The sequence below is a fragment of the Prinia subflava genome, chromosome 5, assembly GCF_021018805.1.
Source record: "Prinia subflava isolate CZ2003 ecotype Zambia chromosome 5, Cam_Psub_1.2, whole genome shotgun sequence".
NCBI lineage: Eukaryota > Metazoa > Chordata > Aves > Passeriformes > Cisticolidae > Prinia > Prinia subflava.
This window is the reverse complement of record NC_086251.1, coordinates 62,276,145-62,300,601: the sequence shown is the minus strand read 5'-3', so window position 1 is coordinate 62,300,601 and position 24,457 is coordinate 62,276,145. Positions and strand designations below refer to the sequence as shown.

Below are 24,457 nucleotides of genomic sequence, written 5' to 3'. Positions count from 1 at the left end.
TTAAAAATCCCACATCCAGCCCCGGGAGTCTGCACTTAGGCCCGGGTCTAAGAGGAAATAATCCGAGCTCAAGGAGGCAGAACCCGGCTGGAGATGGTGCCAGGCACGGAGGGGAGGGGACAGAGAGGTGACAAATGGGCCTGGGGGTCACCCCGGTCATGTCAGAAGCTGGAGCTCCAAGCGGGACATTCCCAAAGGAACAATTCCAGAAACATCTGGTTTTACGGGATTTATTTTGGGGGATTTACGGCCTCAGGTAATTCCAGTTCTCCTGGAGTGAGCCCTGCCACGAAACCCCCGAGTGACAACGAGCAGGGGACACACGTGGGGACCTCAGGGCTTCACCAGCCCCTTGGATGGAGACCAAAGTTCTGCCAAAGGTCTGCTTTTCCTGAAGAATTCCCTGCATTCCCAGGTCCCACACTCGGAGGGATGAGCTGAGGAACATCAGGAGAACTTCCCAGCAATTCCAGCCAGAGCAGCTGTGGCTGTCCCTGGATCCCTGGGAGCGTCCAAGGAAAGGGCTGGACACTCTGGCAATTCCAGCCCAGCCAGGAATTCCCAATTCCCAGTCTCCCACCCAGCCCTGCCCTCTGGCAGTGGGAGCCATTCCCTGTGTCCTGTCCCTCCAGCCCTTGTCCCCAGTCCCTCTCCAGCTCTCCTGGAGCCCCTTCAGGCCCTGCCAGGGGCTCTGAGCTCTCCCTGGAGCCTTCTCCTCTCCAGGGGAACATTCCCAGCTCTCCCAGCCTGGCTCCACGTGAGAAGCCTTTTCAAATCCTGAAGTTTATTCCACTTTTCCACGATATCCCTGTGTCAGGGATCAGTGCACCAGCTCAGGATCAAAGCTGACTTCAGCAACATTCCCAGGATTATTTGCTCACTCACACCAGCTCACCTCCAAGGGCACAAATCCTTGGAATCAGGATTGATTATCACTCCAGCAAATTAAACCCACAACAAAAATAAAAGCCTGGAGCATGAACTCCTTTTGCCACTGGAATAAATCAAGCTGGGCTCCATCCCCAGCTGCTTTAGCCAAGAAAAATCGGGATTTCAGACTCGGAGCACAGCCTTCCTCCACCTGGAGCTAAACCCTCCAGGCACAGCTTGAATTCCCAAAATTCCTTGATCATCTTTCCCCATGGCTTTGCTCCCCAGCAATCCAAATCTGCATTTTTAAAACTCCCAGGCCTCTCTTCCCTCTGCCAAGGAGGAACAATTGGGCTGCCAGGGAAGTCCCAGCTCCAGCAAAAAAATTTGGGAATGCAGTACCTCAAGCGCCACTCTGGAATTTGGGCCAGGGAACTCAGAGCTCCAGCAAAAATTTGGGAATGCATCACCAAACGTGTCACTCTGGAATTTGACTGCTAAGGAAGTCCAAGCTCCAGCAAATTTTTTTGGGGAATGCAGCACCAAATTTGGGCCACTGGAATTTGGTATAGGGAACTCAGAGCTCCAGCAAAAGTTTGGGATTGCAGCACCAGATGTGTCACTCTGGAATTTGGGCCAGGGAACTAAGAACTCCAGCAAAAATTTGGGAATGCAGCACCTAAAGGGTCATTGGAATTTGGGATAGGGAACTCAGAGCTCCAGCAAACCTTTTTGGGAATGAAGCACCTAATGGTCACTGGAATTTGGGCCAGGGAACTCAGAAATCCAGCAAAATTTTGGAAATGCAGCACCTAACGGGTCACTGGAATTTGGGACAGGGAACTCAGAGCTCCAGCAAAAATTTGGGAATTCAGCACATAATGTGTCACTCTGGAATTTAGCTTCCAGAAAACTCAGAGCTCCGGCAAAATTTGGGAATTCAGCACCTCAAGAGCCACTCTGGAATTTGGGCCAAGTGACTCCCAGTGCCCCCCAGTGCATTTCCAAGCTGCCATGAGTGGGAGCAGCCCATGGATCACCCCGGCTCTGCAGGGAAATCCGGGAACGCGGCCGGCACTTACGGAGCAATTAAACTTTCAGTGGTTAATGAAGCCCTTCTGCAGCATCAGCAGCCCTGGTCCTGCTGGTGGCAATCAGGAGAGGGAAAAGGGGCTCTTAGCGGGGTCTCCAGGGGAAAATTCCATTAAAACTGTGGATCACAGCCATTCCAGCCTGGAATTAGAGGGATGGGAAGAGGCTGGGCGGTCGCCTGGGGTTGAATCTCATTTTCTCAGCTCCCTCTCTTGGAGCATCTCAGAGCTTGGGTTGGATTTTGTGTACGGAAATTTGGGAATAAACAACACAGGGAATGTGGGGAGGGAGGTTCTGTTTGCATCTCCTGGTTTTCCTGCTTGGATGCTCCATGAAAAAGGCTGGATGGACAAATCTATGTCAAACAGCTTCTACCAAATAAAAGTAGTTAATTTACAACAACCCCCAGGAGCATCCCTGGAGATGAAAAAAAAAAATTGGAATCTTCCTGATTGCCAGCAGCTGGGATTGTTTGGGAAGGGAATGCTCAGAAGCTTCTTCAAATTCCAGAACAAAACCTTCAAATTCCAAAACAAAACAAATTCCAGAATAAAATACCATGGAAAAAAACTCTAAAATATGGAGACAGCTTCCTTTGGAGAGGGATCTTCTCCTCAGAGACACCTGGGAGCCAGGAATTTATGGAATGATGAATTCCCCATGGATGGCATTCCAAACGGAGCAAATCTCCAGGAGCATCCCTGGAGATGCCTCACCATGGGAAAAAAAAATGGGATCTTCCTGATTGCCAGCACCTGGGATTTTTTGGGAAGGGAATGCTCAGAAGCTCCTTCAAATTCCAAAACAAATTCCAGAATAAAATGTCATGGAAAAAACCCAGCAAAACATGGTGCAAGCTTCCTTTGGAGAGGGATCTTCTCCTCATGGATGCCTCAGAGCCAGGAATTTATGGAATGATGAATTCCCCATGGATGGCTGAGCTGGCTCAACCATCCATGGCTTCCACTGGAGCAGATCCTTCCATCCATCCACGCTCCTGTCAGATTCCACTTCCCTACTCCATAAATTTCCAGAGAGGGAACCTCAGGAGAGCAACCCTTGGCATTCCAGGGTTTTCCATCATGCAGGGAAAGGCTGGGAAGCAGCTGGGCAGGGAAAAATGGATTAGAGAGCAGATTCCTTGGTTTTCAAAATATTGGGATGCTAAGGTGGTTTATTCCCTGTTAAATCTTATCCCTACAAATCACAAGTTGGGAATTAAATCCTTGGAGTTTGCAGCAAGGCTCGAACACTCGGATGATCTCGAGTGGAAATCCTTCCACGATTCCCATTTTTCCATGGTGGGAAATGTCCTGAGGGTATCGGGGTGGCGGGAGAAGGGATTTGGGGAAGCAGAATCCAGCGGGACAGGGATGAATCCAACGCCTTTGGAAGCAGCTCCCAGCCACTGCAGAGGTCAAGACCTGCAGCTGCAATTTGCAATTTAAATCCCAGCAAATCCATATGGAAAAGAGGGAAGGGATAAATGGGAAAAGGGAATCTCTCCTGGAGCATCTCCAAGCTTGGATTGGATTTTGAAATCTGTGGAAACCCAGGAAGGAAAACTGTAGGGATTTTCCTTCCCAAATCCTGTTTGCTCCTCCATTTCCTCCCTGTTTTCCTGCTTGGATGCTCCATGAAAAAGGCTGGATGGACAAATCCATGCCAAACAGCTTCCACCAAATAAAAGCAGTTCATTTACAACAACCCCTTGGAAAAATCCACCACTTCCATGCCGAGCACCCATCGCCATTTTTATCCAGCCTCTCCTAGCCCAGGTTTAATTCCATTTCCACTTTTCCCTGCTGTCCTCATTCCTTAAAAAATTCAGGGTGGGGAAGGGCTGGGCTGGAACTCCCAGAGCAGCTGTGGCTGCCCCTGGATCCCTGGCAGTGCCCAAGGCCAGGCTGGATGATGTTGGAGCAGCCTGGGACAGTGGGAGGTGTCCCTGCCCATGGAAAAAGGGTGGAATGGGATGGGATTTAAGATCCCTTCAATCCCAAACCATCCTACAACTCCACGTTCCAAGGGAGCTGGAACACATTCCCAAACTTTCACCTCTTCCCTGAAGCAGCTCCTGGCAGTGCAGGAGGATTCCCATGAATCCACGCCCTCAGAATTCCACATTAGAGAGGTAAAATTGGGAATAAAACAGGACCAAGGAAGAGCAATTCCACCTCTCTGGCACTAATCCCAAAGTGGGGCCGATCCCACAGAAAGGGCCCTCAGCAGCTCCAGCCTTAATTACTCCCAAAAAACCACAGCATTCCCTCTGCTCCCAGATTCCAGCACCAGAGCACAGGCAGGCTATTCCAAAATATTTACATTCCCAGCTCCATGGAAAGGGGAGGAATTGTTTTATATCCACTTTTTCCAAGAGTGGAAATCCTTGGCTGCAAAGGGGAATGACACAGGCACGGAAAGAGGGAATTTTTTTCCCCACTTTTTAAGCATCACCCTGATCCATAATCCCTGCCGAAGACAATTTGGGAACAACCACACACTCCTGATCCAACAGGAATTCCCAATTCCCAGCAACCCCCACAATCCATGGAAAAATTACTGTTCTCCCAGCATGGACACATTCCTAAGCAGAGACAGGGATTAATGCTGGATTCAGCATTCCAGTTGGGATCTGAGATGCCCCAAACATTCCTGGGCTCATCCCCAAAATATCTGGGATTGGTTCTGCTGCTCAAGGGCCGAGCAGTGCCAAGGCCTCCTTTGGGAATAAAACCAGGAATGCAGCAAGCCAGGGAGACACAGATCCATCCCTTCACCCACAAAAGTTGGGATTGGAGTGGATTTTCCTCTTGCCACAAATCAGCAGAGCCAGTGGATGCAAAATAAACCCATAAAACACCCGGGAAAGGGATTTTTCCTCAAGGAAAAGAGGCTGTCCATAAATCCTCCACGTGGAAGTTGTCATCCCAAGAAAAGCTCCCGACAGCTCCATTTGTATTCCAGCTTATCTGGGAGGAACAGGGAAAGCTTGGAGCAGATCAGTGCTGCTGGCAAGGCTGGGATGGGGCCAAACCCTCCCTCTCTGAAGGGAAAAAATCCAGGTTTCCATCCAGGATGGCACTTCCAGGGCAAAGCAGATAGTTCCCTAAAATTGGGATGAGCTGGGAAAGGGCCCAGGGATGAGCAGAGGGATTGGAGGTGCCTCAGAGCAGAATCCTCCATTCCTTGGGCTGATCCTGCAGCGTGGGAAGAGGGAAAAGGGGAATTCTGCCCCTCTGCCTGGAGCTGCTGGGGTGATCCAGAGGAATCCATGGAGCTGCTCCAGGGCTGGAGCCAGGCTGGGAACATTCCCCCTGGAGAGGAGAAGGCTCCAGGGAGAGCTGCAGAGGGACTGAGGACAAGGGCTGGAGGGACAGGACACAGGGAATGGCTTCAAATTGGGAAAGGGGAGATTTGGGTGGGAGATTGGGAATTCCTGGCTGGGAGGGGCTGGGCTGGAATTCCCCCTGCCCCTGGAAATGTCCAAGGCCAGGCTGGAGAGCACTTGGATCCACCTGGGATGGTTGAAGGTGTCCCTGCTCGGCCCCTGGATGACCTTTCCCAGTCCCCTCCCAATCCCAACCATCCCAGGGTTTTATGGAAGGAGATTCCGGACACAAACGGGGGAAGCACCCCCAGGCTCCTCCAGCTGAAGGTGCAGAATTCCAGCAGCCCTGGGATTGCTCCTTGCGCCACACTTCCCACCCAGCCTCAATCTTTAATCCCAAAATCCCTGAGGCTGGAAAAGTCCTCCAGGACCAGAGTCCAACCCGTGCCCAGCCCAGAGCTCTCAGTGCCACCTCCAGGAATTCCCTGGACACCTCCAGGGATGGGCACTCCAAACCTCCCTGGGCACTTCCCACCTTTCCAGGAAGGAATTCTTCCATAAATTCCTACAAATCTCCCCTTCCTCTCCCACGTCCCCAGTCCCACACAGAAGGAATTAAAACAATTGGAGTTCTGCACGGAGAGGACGTTCAGCTCCTCGTGCTGCCACTGGCTGGCCCAGAAATAATTTAATTTAATCTCTTTTTGACCCAGTTCTGGGCAAACACTGATTTATTTTTTTTATTATTGTTCACTTGCCAAAAACGAGAGGGGAAAAAAATGATTTAAGCCAAGCTGAGGCAAAATTATTTTGTTTTTACTGCTGGGTTTTGGATTTTGTTGAAATATCAACAATTCGGGTGTTTTTGCTCAACACAAAATATTTATCTTGTTGTGCTTGGATTTAATCACTTCATTAAATATGCAAAACCCCAAATGAAAATATTCAGATGACAACAACAATTTAATAAGGGAAATCTTACAGTTCTCCAAGATTTTTCTCCCTTTTCTCAGATGTGGTTTTATCCAAGAGCTCTTTCCACAGGAATGAATTATTCAGGATAAATTAAATAAAATAAAACCAGAGCTGAACTCAGCCCTCATGGCCAGATCCAAAGGAAGGGAAAAAAAGTTGGATGAACCCTCTCCTGTTTATTTTGGTCTGACGCCCTTGGATGTGGGAATGATGTATTTTTAATGGATAAACTCTATTATGTAATATTTTTTACTATTTATGAAAAATAAATAAGGATTTCTGGTGAGTATAAAGGATTTTTTTAAGCTGCTGGAACGAGTCCAGAGGAGGCCACGGAGCTGCTCCAAGAGCTGGGAATGTTCCCCTGGAGAGGAGAAGGCTCCAGGGAGAGCTCAGAGCCCCTGGCAGGGCCTGAAGGGGCTCCAGGAGAGCTGGAGAGGGACTGGGGACAAGGGCTGGAGGGACAGGACACAGGGAATGGCTCCCACTGCCAGAGGGCAGGGATGGGTGGCAGATTGGGAATTGGGAATTCCTGGCTGGGCTGGAATTGCCAGAGGCTGCCCCTGGATCCCTGGCAGTGCCCAAGGCCAGGTTGGGGCATGGAGCAGCCTGGCACTGGAATGGGACTTTGTAGATTTTCCTGCAGGAAGTTTGGTTGCTGCTCCCAAATTTTGTAAAACACCTCCAACATTCCCAAAGGATCCAACCCCTGGAATTGCTCCGATCATGTTGGTAGAAAGGTTCTATTTGGAGTTAATTTGCCATCAGCTCTTGCAGTTTTGTGTCCGGCTGGGATTTGGGCTCTGCTCCAGGAACAGGGACAGGAGGAGAGGGAACGGCCTCAGGCTGGGCCAGGGGAGGGGCAGGGGGGACAGCAGCAGGAATTTCCCCATGGAAAGGGAGCTCAGGCCTTGGAAGTGCCCTGGGAGGTTTGGAGTGCCCATCCCTGGAGGAATTGAAAATCCACCCGTCTGTGGCATTGGCAGTGCTGGGAATGGCTGGATTTGATCTTGGAGGGCTTTTCCCACCTTAGTGATTCCAAGTGGGAACAAAATCCTGGGTGGAATTGATCTCTCCACGAAGATTTGGAGTTCCCACCCGCTCCCTGCGCGCAGGGATTGCATTTTCCATCAGAAGACTCCTTCTTTAATTAACTCCTCCTTGTGAGGCTGTTATTCCACATCCAAACGTTCCTAAAACTCCCCTAAAATCCCTGACAAACTGCAGAAACCCAGGATTTTCCTGGATCAGCTGGAATAAAGGATTTTTGTGCATGGACCGGGATTTTCTGGGTGCTGCAGAGGTGCCCGATCTTGGGTGTTCACATCCAGGGAAATTCAGGATTCCTGGAGCATTAACACCCTCAAACTGTGGGGAGAGAAGGGTGATTCCCTAATTTCAAAGGAGGATGTGATGGGAATGTTTATGCTGGGATTGGAATGGGAGAAATGGAGAATTCCAAGGATTAGGGACCTTTAGCAAGGAGTGAAAATTGAAATTGTTTTCCCTTTTTTTATTGGATCCAGATTTCCTTGGCCTCCAAAGCCTTTAGGGTGGGTTCCTGCATCACCTGGCCCAGTGGGATCTCAGCTCCTGGCACACATTCCCAGGATTTCTGGCCATGGAAATCACAATAATCACTGTAATTAGCGTGTCCTGAGGAAGCTGCCATGGTTGGATTGAGTTTAGGAGGGGGGAAAAAATCCCCACAAAAGGAGAGGGATTATTAATTACTGTAAGAGGCATTAAGGGATCATTTGGATTTCGTGGAAAATTCAGGAGGTCTGATCCTGGGAGCTCGTGTGAATGGGAATTCCATCAGCTCTGAGCTGCCCCGCTCCAGGGGAACTTCCAGGAGGTGCTGGGAAACAATTCCCGGGTTTATTTTGAGGAAAAATGCAGAGAAATTGGGATTTTAAATAAAACACGGCAGGGTTTGTCAGCTTGGTGCCTTTTTATGGGGAGGGGAAAGTGAGGATGAGGGAGGAATGAGGAGGGAATTAATGGATGGTGCTGCTGAATTTTCCTTGGAATTCTCCTCAGTGCATCCAAGAAATCCTTTCAGACTTGAGCAGAGGGAGAGGTGGGAATATGGGACAGAGTGAGGGAATCTGGTTTGGGTCCTGGGTGGTTGGTGCTGAGGATATTCCCTAATTATCCTCTGGAAAAATCTCATTTTCTTAGAATTCCAGATGGTTTGGATTGGAAGGGACCTCAGGGCTCATCCCTACTCTGCCCTTTCACTGTCCCAGGTTGTTCCAATCCTGTCCAACACTTCCCTTCCAGGGAAAAATCTGCCTTTTCCATGTGATGGTGTTGGAATTTGACAGAATCCTGTGCCTGTGGAAAAGCCTCCCTGAACTCCCCCTGCTCTGGGCACCTCTGTGGGGTTTGGGGTGTGCCTGGAAGAGTTTGGGGCTTCAGAGAGGCAAAAAATGTCCAAAATTTGGGGCAGAGATAAGGAAAACATCCCAGGGACATCCACACCTAATCCTGGAGGAATTTCAGGGGCTCTAAAAGGATGAAAGACAAAAAAAAACCTAAAACAAAGCTGGCAGAGCTGTTGTGGTGTGGATTTTTGGGATCTCTTCCCTGATCCCTGCGAGCTGGAACAGGTCTGGGAGATGCCAGGAAGTAATTCCCTTTGGGATTTGCTTTTGGGGTTTCATTTTAGGACCAGCCTGGAAGTTCCTCTCCTTCCCTGGATCTCGGAGCAGGGCTTTGCTCCCCTCTGAGGGTTTTGGGGCTATTTTTGAGGAGTTTGGCTCTGCAGGCTGGCCCAGATTTCAGTTTGGGTCCCACCCTCAGCCAAAGCACCCCACAGACCCCTCATCCCTGCTGAGCTCCACCTCACAAAAAAGATGGGAAAACTCCTGGAAATCTGATTTCCATGGGGTTTTTTTGCTGGAGTTTGGGGGGGAAATGATGCAGAACTTGCAAAAGGGGGGGTGGGGAATTCTCCCTCCAGCCCTTGTCCCCAGTCCCTCTCCAGGGAATGATTCCCATTCCCAGATCCACAGATCTCCATCTCCCAGCTCCTCCTCCGATTCCAGCTGAAATGAATCCCAAAGTCCTCTCAAACTTTCCCACATTCCCAATCCAAAACACCACCTCATTCCCACTTTTCCCAAAGGATCCTGATACCATTTTCCATTTAAAAAGATCAACACAAGGAGCTGGAGCAGAGGAAATTCCCAGCCATTCCCAATCCATCAGCACAGCTCAAGGAATCACTAAATCACCCTCAGACCACCAATATTTTCCCAGTGTGAGTCCAGTGAGGACTTCCCAGGCTGAGAAAACATCCAAATTCCTTCGGAATTCCTTTGGATCAGGACTTTGAGGACATCCAATAAGCCTGGAAAGGCTCATCCCATTCCATGGCAGGGACACCTCCGACTGTCCCAGGCTGCTCCAACCTGGCTCTGGGCACTGCCAGGGATCCAGGGGCAGCCACAGCTGCTCTGGCAATTCCAGCCCAGCCAGGAATTCCCAATTCCCAATCTCCCATCCATCCCTGCCCTCTGGCAGTGGGAGCCATTCCCTGTGTCCTGTCCCTCCAGGCCTTATCCAGACACGGATTCCCCCCTACATCTGATTTTTCCAGCCCAAATATCCAATTGCAGAGCCGGGATAAGGGAAGGGTTCATTGGTTATCCAGGATTCACCAGTTTATCCCACCCTGTCCCAGTTTATCCCACCCACAAACCCCCAAACAGCTCAGGAAGAGCACATGGAACCTCCACTCCTCCCAAAAATCAGCTGGGAAATCCCACCCAGGAGTGAAGAATTCCAGAGTTTTCCCAGCAAACACAGCAAGGAAGGATCCCATCTATTCTTTAACCCCCCTCATTTAATGCCAGCCTTCCTACATTTTCCCACAATCCCTAAAAAAGAAAATATTCAGGAGCTCCATTCCCCAGGAAAGGGCTCTTGGGGGAGGCGGGAAAACCCAGAGGAGAAATCCCCTGGGATCTCTCCAGATGGGAGTTTGCTTCCAGGGTATTGACACTGCACTCCTAAAAACCACGGAATTCTGAGGGATTTTTTACTTTTTATTTGGAGCACAGAGTAGCTGTGGGCAAAAAATGTTCATTTTCTCGGGATTGGGATCCCAGCAGGAAAATTCCGGGGGTTTTGGTGCCTGAGGTAAAGCTAAGCTTTGCTATAAGGCAAAGAGTTTAATTAAACTAACGAGCTCCAATTAGTGCTCGTGGAGCTTGGAGTGAGCTGGGATAGGGAAAAGCTTCCCTGGTGGGAATGGGATGGGATTTGGGGTCTTTTCCAACCCAAACCATTCCATAGGGGAATTTTTCCCTCTTTTTTTAATTCTTTCCAGGCTCCTCAGCCCGGTTGAGCAGAGATTCCTGGGATCTGCTGGCCTGAGGAATTCTGTCCTTGGAAAGGAGCTGGCACTGCCTGGACATTCCCAGGATAAAATCCCACCCCAGGAGTTGGGAAAATGCTCCTGAATTCCTCATTTCAGCCCCATTCCCTGCTGGCACACACCAGCAGAAATCATGGAATAGCCCCAGTTCCAAAGATCCCACAAGGATCAAATCCAGCTCCGGACAATCCCAGCAGCACCCACAGTCTGATAACATTAATTAACTGATAATTAATTAATTGGTACCAAAGTAAAACAAATTTGGGGTTGATAGAGCCCAGCTGGGATCAGGAACCTCTCTGGTCAAAGATCCCACAAAAAATCAAATCCAATTCCTGGTCATCCCAAAAATCCCAGCTCCAGCAGCATCCACAGCCAGATGACATTAATTAACTGATAATTAATTAATTGGTGTAAAAATAAAACAAATTTAGGTTTGATAGAGCCCAGCTAAGATGATGAGCCTCTGCTCAAAGATCCCACATTAACCCAACCCAGCTCCTGGCCCTGCTCTGGAAAATCCCAAAAAATCCCAGCTCCAGCAGCACCCACAGCCAGGTGACATTAATTAACTAATAATCAATTAATTAGTATTAAAACACAACAAATTTAGGTTTGACAGAGCCCAGCTGGAATCAGGAACCTCTGTTCAAATATGCCACAAAAAAATCAAATCCAACTCCTGGCCCTGCTCTGGAAAATCCCAAAAATTCCAGCTCCAGCAGCACCCACAGCCAAGGCATATTAATTAACTGATAATTAATTAATTGGTGCACAATATAAGATCTGATTTAATTCCTTTTTCAGAAAAACAGGGGATTTTCCAAAATTCTCTGAGCACCTGGGATAAGTCCTGGAAACCACAATTTATCCCAAATCCCACATTTTCCCCTCAGAAATCCTAAATCAGCCTCATCCCAGAGACTCCAAATTCCTTCAAATCTCATTTTCTCTCATATTCCCTGGAATTCCATCAATCCACAAGGAAAAGCACGAGGGAGAACAATTCCAGGGGCAGTCCTGGGAGCAGAACTCCCTCCAACCCCACAGAAGCTGTTCCAGAACCTTCACTCAAATCCCAGAAAAACCTGGAGCACAGCAAAGAAATTCCCTCCCTATCCATGTTTTATTGGGAATTTCATATCCAGGAGAAAAAAACCACCCAGATTTCCCACCCACCTTTCCCTCCCCTCTCAGGAAAATGAAAGATTTTAATAAAAAATCCAAACTTACTCTGGGAAAAGCAGGATAACTGGAGCACCCGGTCCCACCAGCCCCTTCCAAGGGTTTTTTGGGAATTAAAGCCAGCTTTAAGTAAGGCCAGGATTAATTCCAGGTGGGAGGAGTTAAATCAAAGGGCGTGGGAGCAGCTCTGGTTGGTTGATGAGGGGCTCCAGCTGCAGCAAATTGGGATAATTCCCATTTTTCTGCATCTCATCCTAGAAAAGGGATAGCTTGGAAAAAAGGGAATTACTTTGTGACCGAGGAGAAAAAATTCCAGCTTCAAACCTGTCCCAAAAATTCCCATGGCAGCATTCCTGTGTGGATCTGAGCCTTGCAGTGTAACGCTTCCCAAAATTCCGGATTGCTCCACATTCCACCTGAATAACGCTGGAAATCGGGAGAATGGGAAGGGAAGCCAATATCCAGGGAGCAGAGCTTCCAATTCCAGGGAAAATCCAGGGGAAACAGCCCCGAGTCCTGGGGCAGAGCCCAATCCCTGAATCTCCCCTCCCCTGGGAATGTTCCCTTCATTCCTGAGCCCTCTCCTAGTGTAAAACTTCCCAGGTTTTAGCTCAGGGAGGAGCTGGAAGCTGCTGATGGAATCTGTGGGATGGGAATATGGGAATATGGGAATATAGGAATATGGGAAGGAACAGCCCCCATCCCATCCTTTTCCCTCCTTCCTCCTGTTCCTCACTCCCATTTTCCCTTTCCCAGCACAAAAAGCCATGGATGGCACAGCTGGGATGCCCAAATTCCAGGTTTTTTGTTGGAAATCCCAGAATTTTTCAGGTGTCCAGCTCCCTCTTTATCAAGGATTCTCGTAAAGACTGCAAACACTTTTCTGGGAAAAAAAGGTGAGATTTTTGGGATAAAGGGATACAAAGGCAGGAGAGGCTAAAATGGGGTTGCCATGAACATTCCATGATTTGGGAATTTCACCAGCTCCTCAGATTGGCTCATCCTTCCCAAAAGCTTGGATTGGAATGGAAACCATCCCAATTCCCTGCAGCTCCCACTCCCACCAGACACAGTCCCAGAATTCCCAGCCAAAAATCCTTGGGAAAACCCTTTCCTAGGATCCCCAGGCCCTCCCTGATGCCAGAAATTCCAAGGAAAACCTGCACACCCCCAGAGGGGAAATGTGCTCCCTGCAGGATCCCTCTGGAAGCGCCTGATTATCCCAGGATCATCCAGACCCTGCCCAACAATCCCACCCTGGGCATCCCTGGGAGCATTTTCCGAATATTCCCGGAGTTCTGGCAGCCTCAGGAATGTCACCATTCCCTATTCAGCATCCTCTGGGGAAGAACCTTTCCCTCATATCCAAAAAAAAACCTGTGAGACTTTGAGGAATTTCAAGGCTTGGTCCTTTGATATTCCATGGAAGGAGGAATCTCATGGACAGCCTGATCCCAGATCTTGGAAAACCAAACCCTCATCCCAGAGGAGCCCAGATTCCCAATCCATCTGAGAAGAGCCAAGCGAGTGCCCTCCATTCCTGGCTATTTTTGGAGAGGAGATGATTTCTGGAAAAGGCAGGGAATCCTGGATCCTGATTCCTCTGGATCCAGACAGGACTCGGAATGGGAAGGAGGGGCTATAAAAAGGTCAGGGATGGGAATGGGAATGGGCAGGATTTGGGATTCGAGGGAAGGGAGATGGAGCAGCAGCAGATCCCAAACACCCAGCATCCCAAATTCCCCTTTGTCCAAAAAAAAAATTCCTTCCCAGCTATAAAAAATATGGGAAATAAACAATTTCATCCCTGAGCCCATCCAGGTAGGGAGAGTGGGATTATCCCATCCCAAAGGGATTTTCCCACTGGAGGAAGGGATTTAATGCAGGAGACCCCGTTCCCTGTATGGGAATACAAGTATATAAAAATAATCCTATAGAATCCATATAATAATCCATACAATAATAATCCTATATAATCCATGTATGGACTGACAGGGATCAATCATGACTTCACTGGCAGAATTCCCAAAGATATTTTGAGGAATGTGGAAGACAGAGCTGAACTTTAATCCTTCCTGTTTCATCCCAAACGTCCAGCACAAGACCAGGCTCCCAAAATCCCCTTTCTCCAGAAAAAAAGTTCCTTCCCAGCTATAAAAAATATGGAAAATAAACAATTTCATCCCTGAGCCCATCCAGGTAGGGGGAGTGGGATTATCCCATTCCAAAGGGATTTTCCCACTGGAGGAAGGGATTTAATACAGGAGACCCCCATTTCCTACCAGAATAATCCTATATATAATCCATGTAATGATCCTATATAATACATCTATGGACTGACAGGAATCAATCATCCCTTCACTGGCAGAATTCCCAAAGATATTTTGAGGAATGTGGAAGACAGAGCTGAACTTTAACCATTTCCATTTCCTTCCCTTCCTCAGGCTGCTCAGAATTAAAGGGGATTTTGCTCCTCTGAGCCCCAGGAATTTTAATTTTAGCTGTTTGAAGACTTTTCCTTGCCAGATTCCCCCCAAATTTCCCTCCCCTGGAATCAAAGGCAACGTTTTGGCCCCGCAGCAGGTGGGAGGCAGAGCCAGGACGCAGCTCCCGGAATTCCAGGAGGATCCTTGGAGCTCTCCACGCACCCCAGGATGCACCCAGGGGAGTTTAGGCTCAGCTTAAATCCCACGCATTTACCGAGCCTAAATTAGACTGAAACCTCCACGTTTGCACCCTGAACCCCAAATCCTCACCTGGGGCACAGCCAACGCCTGATCCCAGCCCCTGCCTCCCGCAATTCCGGAATTCTGGAATTCCTGATCCGTGGGAGCAGAGTCCCATCCCAATCCCTTGGCTGTCCACGGATTCTTCCCCACTCCAAAAGAGCTGAGGCTCATCCCAGAAATCCCAGGCGAGGGAGGAGGGGGAGATCCTTGTGCAGGGCTCAGGGAAGAGTTAAAATTCCCGAGGATCCCACGGAACGGGCGGAGCAGGCGCTGGAGGAGCGCAGCTGCCCCTGCCGCGCGCATAATCCCGGCCCTGTTCCCAGGGAAGCCTCCCTGGCACAAAGTCGGGAATTGTGCGGGGCTGAGGCACCCCGGACAAGGCGGCATTCACCCCCCGGGGCCGGCAGGGCCACGGAAAAGTCCCTGTGGGAATATCCCCATGGGAATACAATCCATGGAAATAACCCCATGGAAATATTCCCGTGGAAATATCCCCGTGGAAATATCCCCGTGGAAATACAATCCATGGAAATACCCCCGTGGAAATATCCCTGTGGAAATACAATCCATGGAAATATCCCCGTGGAAATATCCCCGTGGAAATATCCCTGTGGAAATATCGCCATGGAAATACAATCCATGGAAATATCCCCATGGAAATATCCCCGTGGAAATATCCCCATGGAAATACAATCCATGGAAATATCACCCATGGAAATACAATCCCTGGAAATATCCCCATGGAAATATCCCTGTGGAAATATCCCCATGGAAATACAATCCATGGAAATATCCCCATGGAAATATCCCCGTGGAAATATCCCCATGGAAATACAATCCATGGAAATATCCCCATGGAAATACAATCCATGGAAATATCCCCATGGAAATATCCCCATGGAAATATCCCTGTGGAAATATCCCCATGGAAATACAATCCATGGAAATATCCCCATGGAAATATCCCTGTGGAAATATCCCCATGGAAATACAATCCATGGAAATATCCCCATGGAAATATCCCTGTGGAAATATCCCCATGGAAATACAATCCATGGAATTATCCCCATGGAAATATCCCTGTGGAAATATCCCCATGGAAATACAATCCATGGAAATATTCTCCATAGAAATATCCCCATGGAAGTATCACCCATGGGAATACAATCCATGGAAATATCCCCATGGAAATATCCCCGTGGAAATATCCTCAAGGAAATACTCCTATGGAAATATCCCCATGGAAATACAATCCATGGAAATATCCTCCATAGAAATATCCCTATGGAAGTATCACCCATGGAAGAACAATCCATGGAAATATCCCTCATGGAAATGCCCCCCATGGAAATATCCCCATGGAAATACAATCCATGGAAATATCCCAAATAGAAACGCCCCCCATGGAAATATCCCCATGGAAATGCCCCCCATGGAAATATCCCCAAGGAAATGTCCCATGGAAGTCCAATCCATGGAAGTGCCCTCCATCTGGGGTTGCTGATCCAGAGTTTTCCGTGTCCGCTGATCCAGAGGTTTCCCGACACGGAGCCAGCCCTCCTGAGCCAAACCCCCTTCCCATCCGTCCTCTCACCCCTCCAATCCACCTGCTCCATCCATAAAAACCTCGGGAAAGCTGGAGGCCACTCCCAGCTCCAAAGGCAGCGCTCCCTAATCCCCCCTGGATCTGAGCTCCAGGGAATTATCGCCAGCACCACAAAGAGGCAGGGCCGGAAGACCTTTCATTCCCAGACCTTTCACTCCCAGACCTTTCATTCCCAGACCTTTCACTCCCAGACCTTTCACTCCCAGACATTTCATTCCCAGATCTTTTCCAGATCATTCCCAGATCTTTCCCAATGCCGTCTGCCCCTGCTCCAGCCTCCCCTGGGATCCAAGGAGCTGCCAGTCCAGCTGGATCCCAGGGAAAAGGGGCAGCTCCAAGCTTTGGGATGCCCAGTTCCCCTTCGGTTCTTTGGAAAACCTGCAGCTGCACCGAGGGCTGTCAGTGACATTTGGATCCACCAGGACAATTTCCCTGGAATTGGACACCTTAAATACCTTCAATTCCAGGCATTTTGAACCAGCAGTGGGAAAGTTCTGGAAGTCTCACTGTTCCCAGTGGGAAAACACGTGGAAGCATCATTGTTCCTGATGGGAAAATGCCTGGAAGTCTCGTTATTCCCAATAGGAAAATGCCTGGAAGCCTCATTGTTCCCAAGGCTGTGGGTGCTTCTCCCAAAATTCTGCGCTCCCGGATTTGGTGCAGAGCCTCAGGGAGGCTCTGATATTCCTGAGGATGGTCAGCACCCGCTCCGTTTGTCATTCCAAAAGGAATTTCCAGCCATCCCGAGGTTACCCATGGCTGCAGGAGAGGTCACTGCCACCCTCACACCCTTCCTCTGTCACACCTGCTGTCCCCAGGCATGGAAAACATCCTGGGGGGTCTGCTCTGCTTAATTCCAGCTGAAATCATGGAAAAATTCCTGCAGTCCCGGCTAGGAGGGGATAAACCACTCAAAAACCTGGAAAAACCCCAGCCCAGTGTCCCAGGAGCTCAGAGGGGGCTGCATCCCCTGGGTGGCACCCATGGGAACAGCGGGATCCCACCCAGTGGATCCCACAGCAGGATCTCGCCCAGTGGATCCCATCCAGAGGATCCCACCCAGAGGATCCCATGGCTGCTCCCAGATTCCTGTGACCTCTTGGAATCAGCTTCCAGGGTCAGGAAGTGTTGGCCTTGCCGCTGGGGCCAGCACTGTCAGGATTGTCACCCCAGCAAAGCCTCTCTCCAGCCAGGTCCTCCCCCATTCCCAGGATTTTTCCAGCCCCTACCCCAGAGGTGCTGGAAGCTCCCCAGGCTGCCATCCAGGAATTCTCTGGGCTCGTCCTCAATCCACAAAACTCGACCCCAACTCCCTGCTGAGCCCCCAGCCGAGGCAGCTCAGGAACAAACCCCAAAATCCCTTCTCCACTCTCCCAAAACTCCCAATTTTTTCACTCACCAGCCCCTGAGCTGTTCAAACCTCTCCATGCCCCCTCCCTGAGCCGTTTTCCCCTCTGGAATCTGGAAGCCGGGTGAAAGGAGAGCCCCCATGCCCTGAATCCCGCATTTCCTGCGTTATTAACACCGCTGGGAGGGGAGGAACGTGCAGCCCTGCAGACCCCGAGCTGCTCCCGGTCCTTGGCCAGGGAAACAGGGAGAGCTGAGGAACGCTGCGAATTCCAAGGATTTCAGCAGCCCTGCTCTGCCCCGTGCCCTGAGGAGGCAGAACTGGCACGGGCCCAGTTCTCCCAGTTCCGGGCTGGTTTCCCTTTAGGATCCCGGTTTTCCATCCCAGCCCTGGAGCAGAGGGGAGTCCCGGAGGTGCTGCCCAGGCAGCCAGTCCGGCACGTCCATCTGGAGTTTGGGATGCGCCGGGAATCAGGAAACGGGGGATTCATCCTGCAGCAGCTCCCGGGGTGGGCACGGGCAGTGCCGGGCTCTGCCAGCGCCCCCCGAGCCACGGGAGCGCCCAGGGCTGGCACAGCCCGGGAGAGCCGTGCCAGGGACAGGGGGATGAGCCGGGGAGGGGCTGGAGCAGCAGCCGGAGCCACCTGCGGGGCTGGGAATATCAACAGGGAGCGGGGCTGGAGCCCAGGCTGCTCCTTCCCCTCGTGGAGAGGCTCCGGAGCTGAGCCCGCTCCCGGAGGGGCGCAGGGACGAGGAACAAGTGCCAGCAGGGCAGGGCACCCCCGGCAGCACCAGCTTGGAAACGAGAGCTGCGAGGCTCTGGAAATCTTCAACAAAGGCCAAAAAACCCTGTTAAAATCCCACAAAGCGATTTTCCCAAAGCGACAAGATCCGAGCAGGCTCCCTCTCCCAGGCTGGGGCTCGCTTTGGATAACCTGCAGGCTCCAGCCGTCCAATCCTCCTTTCCCAAAACGGCCCTGCTGCACCGAGCGGGCTCCGCGGGGGCTGCGGGCGCACCCCGGGCTTGGCATTTTCTATTTTTGTTTTTTATTTTGTCCACATTCTCGAGCCGACCTTCACCAGGCAGTGAGGATTCCCGAATTCTCGGGTGCAGCCACACTCGGCTGAGCTCGCCCCGCTCTCGGCAGCCCGAACCCGAATCAGGAGGAGGAAGCGGCGGCAGCAAAGTCTCACTCCAAAGCCCCGTGTGCCATCGCCCGGAGCCGAGCCCGCTCCTCCTCCCTGCAGCCCCACCGGGCTCCTCCTGAACAAGCCCTCTCCTATTCACGGCAGCCGCTGCTATTCCAGAGCAGCCAACAATATCTGCCTGTGTGCCGGGGGAGGCGGGGAGCCGCGATCCGCGCCAGCCATCCCTCTATCCCTCCATCCCTGTATCCCTGCATCCCTCTATCCCTCCATCCATCCATCCCTGAATCCCTCCATTCCTGCATCCATGCATCCTCTATCCCTCCATCCATCCATCCATCCATCCATCCCTCCCTCCCTCCCTCCCTCCATCCCTCCATCCCTCCATCCCTGCATCCCTGTTTCTCCCTCCATCTCTCCATCCCTCCATCCATCCATCCATCCATCCGCCGCCAGCTGAGCCCCTCCGACACTCCGAGACTCCGACACAATTCGCAGTCACGTCCGAATTTTGCAAAATTAAGGAGAAAAGAAAAAAGCGGGGGGAGGGGGGGGTGCGTGTCCAAGCGAGGCTCCGCTCCCGGTGGGAAGCGGTGTCGGAGTGTGGAGCGGGCGGGCTCGGAGGAGCGAACGCACCCGGAGCGTTCCGGGGAGATTCGGCGAGCTCAGCCCCGAGCGCCCGAGCTGCCGGCGGCCCCGCACCGGCACCGAGCCCCGCCGCGCCGCTTACATAACCCCGCGCCCCGCCGGGGAACCGGGCAGCGCCGGGGACCGGGCAGCGCCGGGAACCGGGGCATCACCGGGAACCGGGGCATCACCGGGAACCGGGCACTGCCAGAACCGGGGCATCACCGGGAACCGGGCACTGCCAGAACCGGGCACTGCTAGAACCGGGCAGCGCCGGGAACTGGGTAGCACGGGGAACCGGGCATCACCGGGAACGGGGCACTGCCAGAACCGGGGCATCACCGGGGAGGGCATCACCGGGAACCGATCAGCACCAGGAACCGATCAGCGCCGGGAACACGGCATCACCGAGAACGGGATATCACCGGGAACAGGGCACTGCCAGAACCGGGGCATCACCGGGAACGGGGCATTAGCGAGAACGGGGCAGCGACGCGGGGGCAGCGCCATGGCCGAGGCATTACCGGGAACGGGCATCACTGGGAACGGGGCACTACCGGGAATGGGCACTACCGGGAATGGGCACCACCGGGAACAGGGCATCACCAGGACCAGGGCACCGCCACAACCGGGGCATCACCGGGCACTGGGCATTGCCAGAACCGGGGCATCACTGAGGCTGGGACATCGCCGGAACCGGGGCACCACCGGCACCGAGACACAACCACGGCCCGGGCATCACCGGCAGCGGCCGCACCGCGGCCGGGGCACGGACAGAACCGGAGCATCACCGGCACCAAGGCAGAGCCAGGACCGGGGCAGCGCCGGGACCGGGGTACGGGGCAGCCTCCCGGCCCCGGCGGAGCTCCCGGCTCTCCCCGCCGCTCTGCTCCGGGCACCGCCGAACCGGGGCCGCCCCGAGGGCGCGGGGGCGAGGGGGAAGCAACAAGAGCGCGGCGGCAGCGCGGAGGGGGAGCGGAGCGGGCGCCGCCGCCGGTGATGCGCCAGTCACGGGCGGGGGGCAGCGGGGCCGGGGCAGCGGAGCCGCCCTCCCGCCCGCGGGATCCGCGCGCCCCCGGCGGAGCCCCGGGAAGTTTGCGGCGCCCTCGCCCCCGCCCCTGGCTCGGTAACAAGTGCGGCGGCCGCGGGCGCTCCGCGGGCGCGGAGGAGCCCCGCGGAGGCGGCGCCCGCCCGCTCCGCCGCGGCGCTGCCCGGGACCGGCCGCGGGCCCCCCCGGCGCCCCCTCCCCGACCCCCCGAACGCCCCCCCCGCCCCCCGGCCCGGTTTTCGCCGAGCAATGTCAGCGTCTCATGGCAACGGCGCTGCCTCCGCTCTGCCCCCGCCGGCTCCCGCGGCGCGCAGCGGGGCCGCGCCGCTCGCCCCCACCCCCCATCCCCCCCGCCCGCCCTTCCGCCCCGGCGACAGTCGCGACAAGGTCACGCGGCGCCCCGGACTCACCGTACACCCCTTGGCCGGAGCTGCCCTCCAGCAGAACCGTCAGCAGCCCCAGCAGCCCGATGGCCACATCCATCTTCACGTGAGCATCCACATATCCAGCCCGGCGGGGCGGGGGGGGGCCGCGCAGCGCCCGCCGGAGCCCCGCGCTCCGCTGCGGCCGAGCCGCGCACGCCCGCGCAGGCAGGGCGGCGGGGGCAGGCGGCGGGCACCGCGCCGGTCCTCCTCCTCCTCCTCCTCCTCCTCCTCCTTCCTCCTCCGCCTCCGCCTCCTCCTCCTCCTCCTCCTCCTCCCGCTGCGCAGCGGGCGAGCCCCGCTCAGAGCGAGCCCCCGGCAGCGGCAGCCCCCGCTCCCGCTCCGGGCCGCGGCCCCCTCAGGGCTGGGGCCGCCGCCGCCGCCGCCTCCCGGGGCCGCCGAGCGCCGCGCGGGGCCGCCGCAGCCGGAGCCGCCCCGCGGCCATCAGACGCCGCCGCGGCGCCGCGGCCCCCGCATGGTGCGCGGGGCTGCCCGCGCTGCGCGGAGCGGAGCCGAGCCGGGGGCGGGCCGGGGCAGGGCGGGCGCGGGGAGGCTCCGGCTGCGGCGCTCCGGGAGCGGCTGTGCCCTGCGGCGTCTCAGCGCGGCTGCGGGGCGGCGGCCGGGCCCATGGCGGGGGCTCCCGCCGGGTGCGGGTGCGCTGCCGTGAGCGCGGGGGAGCGGGCGCGAGTGGCGGCGGCGGGGCCGTCACGTTGTGCTATACGTGCGGGGCCGGCAGCCGCAGCCCGGCGACGTCAAAGCTGCGTGGCTGCTGCCGCTGCTGCCGCTGCGCGCCTTCCTCCGCCTCCTCCTCCTCCTCCTCCGCCGCCGCCCCCCGTGGCCCCGCGGCTCCGCCGCCGCCGCCGGGCGCGCACGGCCGCGGGCGCTGCCCAGGGCGGGGTGCGCGGTGTGACCGCGGAGCGCGGGGAGCCGCGGGGAGCCGGGGGATGCGGGGCCGGCCAGGGATGCGCGGCGCGGAGCGGCTCGCACGGAGCCGGGACACGAGGGGCAGGCATCCCGCTCTGTCCCGGGATGCGCCGTGTGGCTGCTGCCGTGCCTTTTTGGCCCGCATCGCTCTGTCCCGGGATGCGCGGTGCGGTCCCGCTCTGTCCCGGGATGCGCTGTCCCGGGATGCGCGGTGCTGTCCCGCTCTGTCCCGGGATGCGCGCTCCCGCTCTGTCCCGGGATGCCCCGTCCCGGGATGCGCGGCCTCGCTCCCGCTCTGTCCCGGGATGCGCGGTGTTGTCCCGCTCTGTCCCGGGATGCGCACTCCCGCTCTGTCCCGGGTTGCGCGCCCCCGCTCCCGCTCTGTCCCGGGATGCACTGTCCCGGGATGCGCTGTCCCGGGTTGCGCTGTCCCGGGATGCTCTGTCCCGGGATGCGCTGTCCCGGGATGCGCGCTCCCGCTCTGTCCCGCGCTGCGGCGCGGACGGTGAGCGGCGCCCTGAGCCCGCGCTGCGCTCCGGTCCCGGGGGTTCCGTCCCGCCCGCTCCGGGCTCTCCGTCCCGGCTCTGAGCCTGCTCCCCCCGTGCCCCCCGTGTCCCCCCGTGTCCCCCCCTGTCCCCCCCTGTCCCCCGTTCCGCCCCGCTCCCCCTGCCCGGTTCTGGGGCACTCCCGGGCTCAGGGCCCGGCTCCGCCGGCCGCAGGCGCTGTGCTGGCTCCGGGCGTGTCCCGGGGCACGGGGCGAGGGCGGTCACCAACCCTGGAATGACACCGGGCACGGGGCGAGGGCGGTCACCGCCCTGCAGTGACACCGGGGCACGGGGAGGTGCCAGACCCGCTGCTCGTGGTGTCTGATCCGGCTGGGGCACCTCGGCCGCTGGATGTTTATCGGGTCATTCCGCTGGGTGTTTGTCGGGTCATTCCGATGGGTGTTTATCGGGTCATTCCGATGGGTGTTTGTCGGGTCATTCCGCTGGGTGTTTATCGGGTCATTCCGCTGGGTGTTTGTCGGGTCGTTCTCCCTTTGGCAATCCCAAATTCCCGAGCCCCGAGTGGCTCCCGGCACCTTCCCGGCCTGCCCGAGGTCCCCACGGTTTGGGATCCCACGGGATTTGTGCTCTCCTCTCCAATTCCTCCGAGCAAAGCAAGGAAAAGGCTGCCCCTGCCTTCCCTTTTTCCTTGATTTCTCCAAGGATTGCCCCAAACCCGTGGAACCTTGGATATAAACTGGGCTTCCTCTGCCTACATCAGTGGGGGATTGGTGCTCCAGGCCAGCACGGTGACAGTGACAGTGACAGTGACAGTGACAGTGCTCTGCACAGGACAATGGCCCTGTCAAGGTTTGTGACTCCACAGGACACAGCTGGGACCCTCCCCGTGCTCTCCTGACAGCGGCTGAGCTTTCCCATCATTTCCATGAGGTGCTCCAGAGTCTCACTCTGCTCTGCCTCCATCCCAAAGGGCTCAGGGCGTCCAATCCCCCCCTGGAATTCCAGCAGGGAGCTGAATCCAATCCTAGCCGGGGCTGCTCCCTGTTCCCAGCCTGGTGAGGATGCGGGAGGCGGGAGAAGGGATTCCCATTCCTGTTCTCTGTGCCGTTCCCAGAGCTCAGGCTGGCGCCCAGCCCTGTCCCCAGCCCTGTCCCCAGCTGTGGTGGCCCCGTGGCTGTGCTCAGTCCCCGTGTCCCCCTCTGGGACACTGTCCTGTGCCATTCCAGACGCTCTCCCTGCCCCTGGCTGCCCACACCCCCTCCACTTTTGCTCTCCTGGCTGAAGGGACTCGGGACGGCCTCGCAGAGTCCAGCTGAGCCTCCTTTTCCTCTGTTCTGCAATTCCAAGGAGGATTTGGGGACATCTCCCGAGGTCGCACTCCCAGTGTCACCTTCAGCTCATCTCCCACCTGCAGCTGCCTCTTGGCTTTTTCCTCCCCTCAGCCCCTCCTCTTCCTCCTTTTCCCTGTGCCCAGCTGGACCTCAAAGCTCTGCCCATCCCAGCCCAGAGCCCTGCTCCTTTCCCAGGGATTTTCCCCGTTTTCCTTTCCTGCTCCTCCATCCAACCACCCCGCAGCACGAACGTGGCCATATTCCAAAAGCTTTTTTTTTTTTTTGACCTCTTGGAGTGTTTTCCTCACCTGTAAAGCCCCATCCAGGGCAGGTTTGGGAGGAAAAGCTGGAATTCTTCACATGGAAACGGTGGGGGAAAAAATGCCACGTTCCCTTTTGGCTGCTCTGTGGGTTGAACGTCAAGAACCCGGGAAGGGCTGGGCCTTTCTCTCCCTGTTTCCAGCCATGGTTAATTCCAAGATCTCCTGGGTGTTCTGGGATCCTGAAGGCTGGAATTGTCCTCTGGAATCCTTGGGAGGGATGCTGTTAGCGGGTTGTTAGCACACCACTGACAGCATTCCTTGGAAGTTCAGCCTTTGGCCCTGCAGAGGGGAAAACGAGGAGGGAACCTCACCACAAAAATCACTTGGATTTGTGGAAAATCATTCCCAGTCTGAATCTGAGCAGGTGCACAAATCTCTGTGAGGTGAGAACCCAAATTATTTCCACTTGAGGTGGTTGTTTTTTTTTTTTAAGTATTTGTTCTTAAAAATTTAAATATTGCAGCTACTGCTGAGATTTGCTCGAGGATGTTCAGCTGTGATCCCAAATCCAGGAATGTCTCCAGACAGGGAGGAGAAAGGAGGAATTAAAATAACTCAACCGAGCCAGAGCTGATTTTCCTGCGTGATGTTAAATATGCTCCCTGCTG

The 24,457-nt window shown here is 54.7% G+C and overlaps 1 protein-coding gene across 1 annotated transcript in view; it reads right to left on the bottom strand.

Annotated features, from left to right (window-relative positions):
* MDGA2 (MAM domain containing glycosylphosphatidylinositol anchor 2) overlaps positions 1-21,834 on the bottom strand; it is a 216,659-nt gene extending 194,825 nt beyond the window's left edge. The window contains exons 1-2 of the mRNA XM_063399182.1: positions 21,487-21,834; positions 20,754-20,976 (exon numbers count right to left, since the gene is read on the bottom strand). Of these exons, the coding sequence (XP_063255252.1) occupies positions 20,754-20,976; positions 21,487-21,834 (571 nt within the window). The remainder of the gene's footprint in view (positions 1-20,753; positions 20,977-21,486) is intronic.
* Between the last annotated feature and the right edge of the window lie 2,623 nt (positions 21,835-24,457).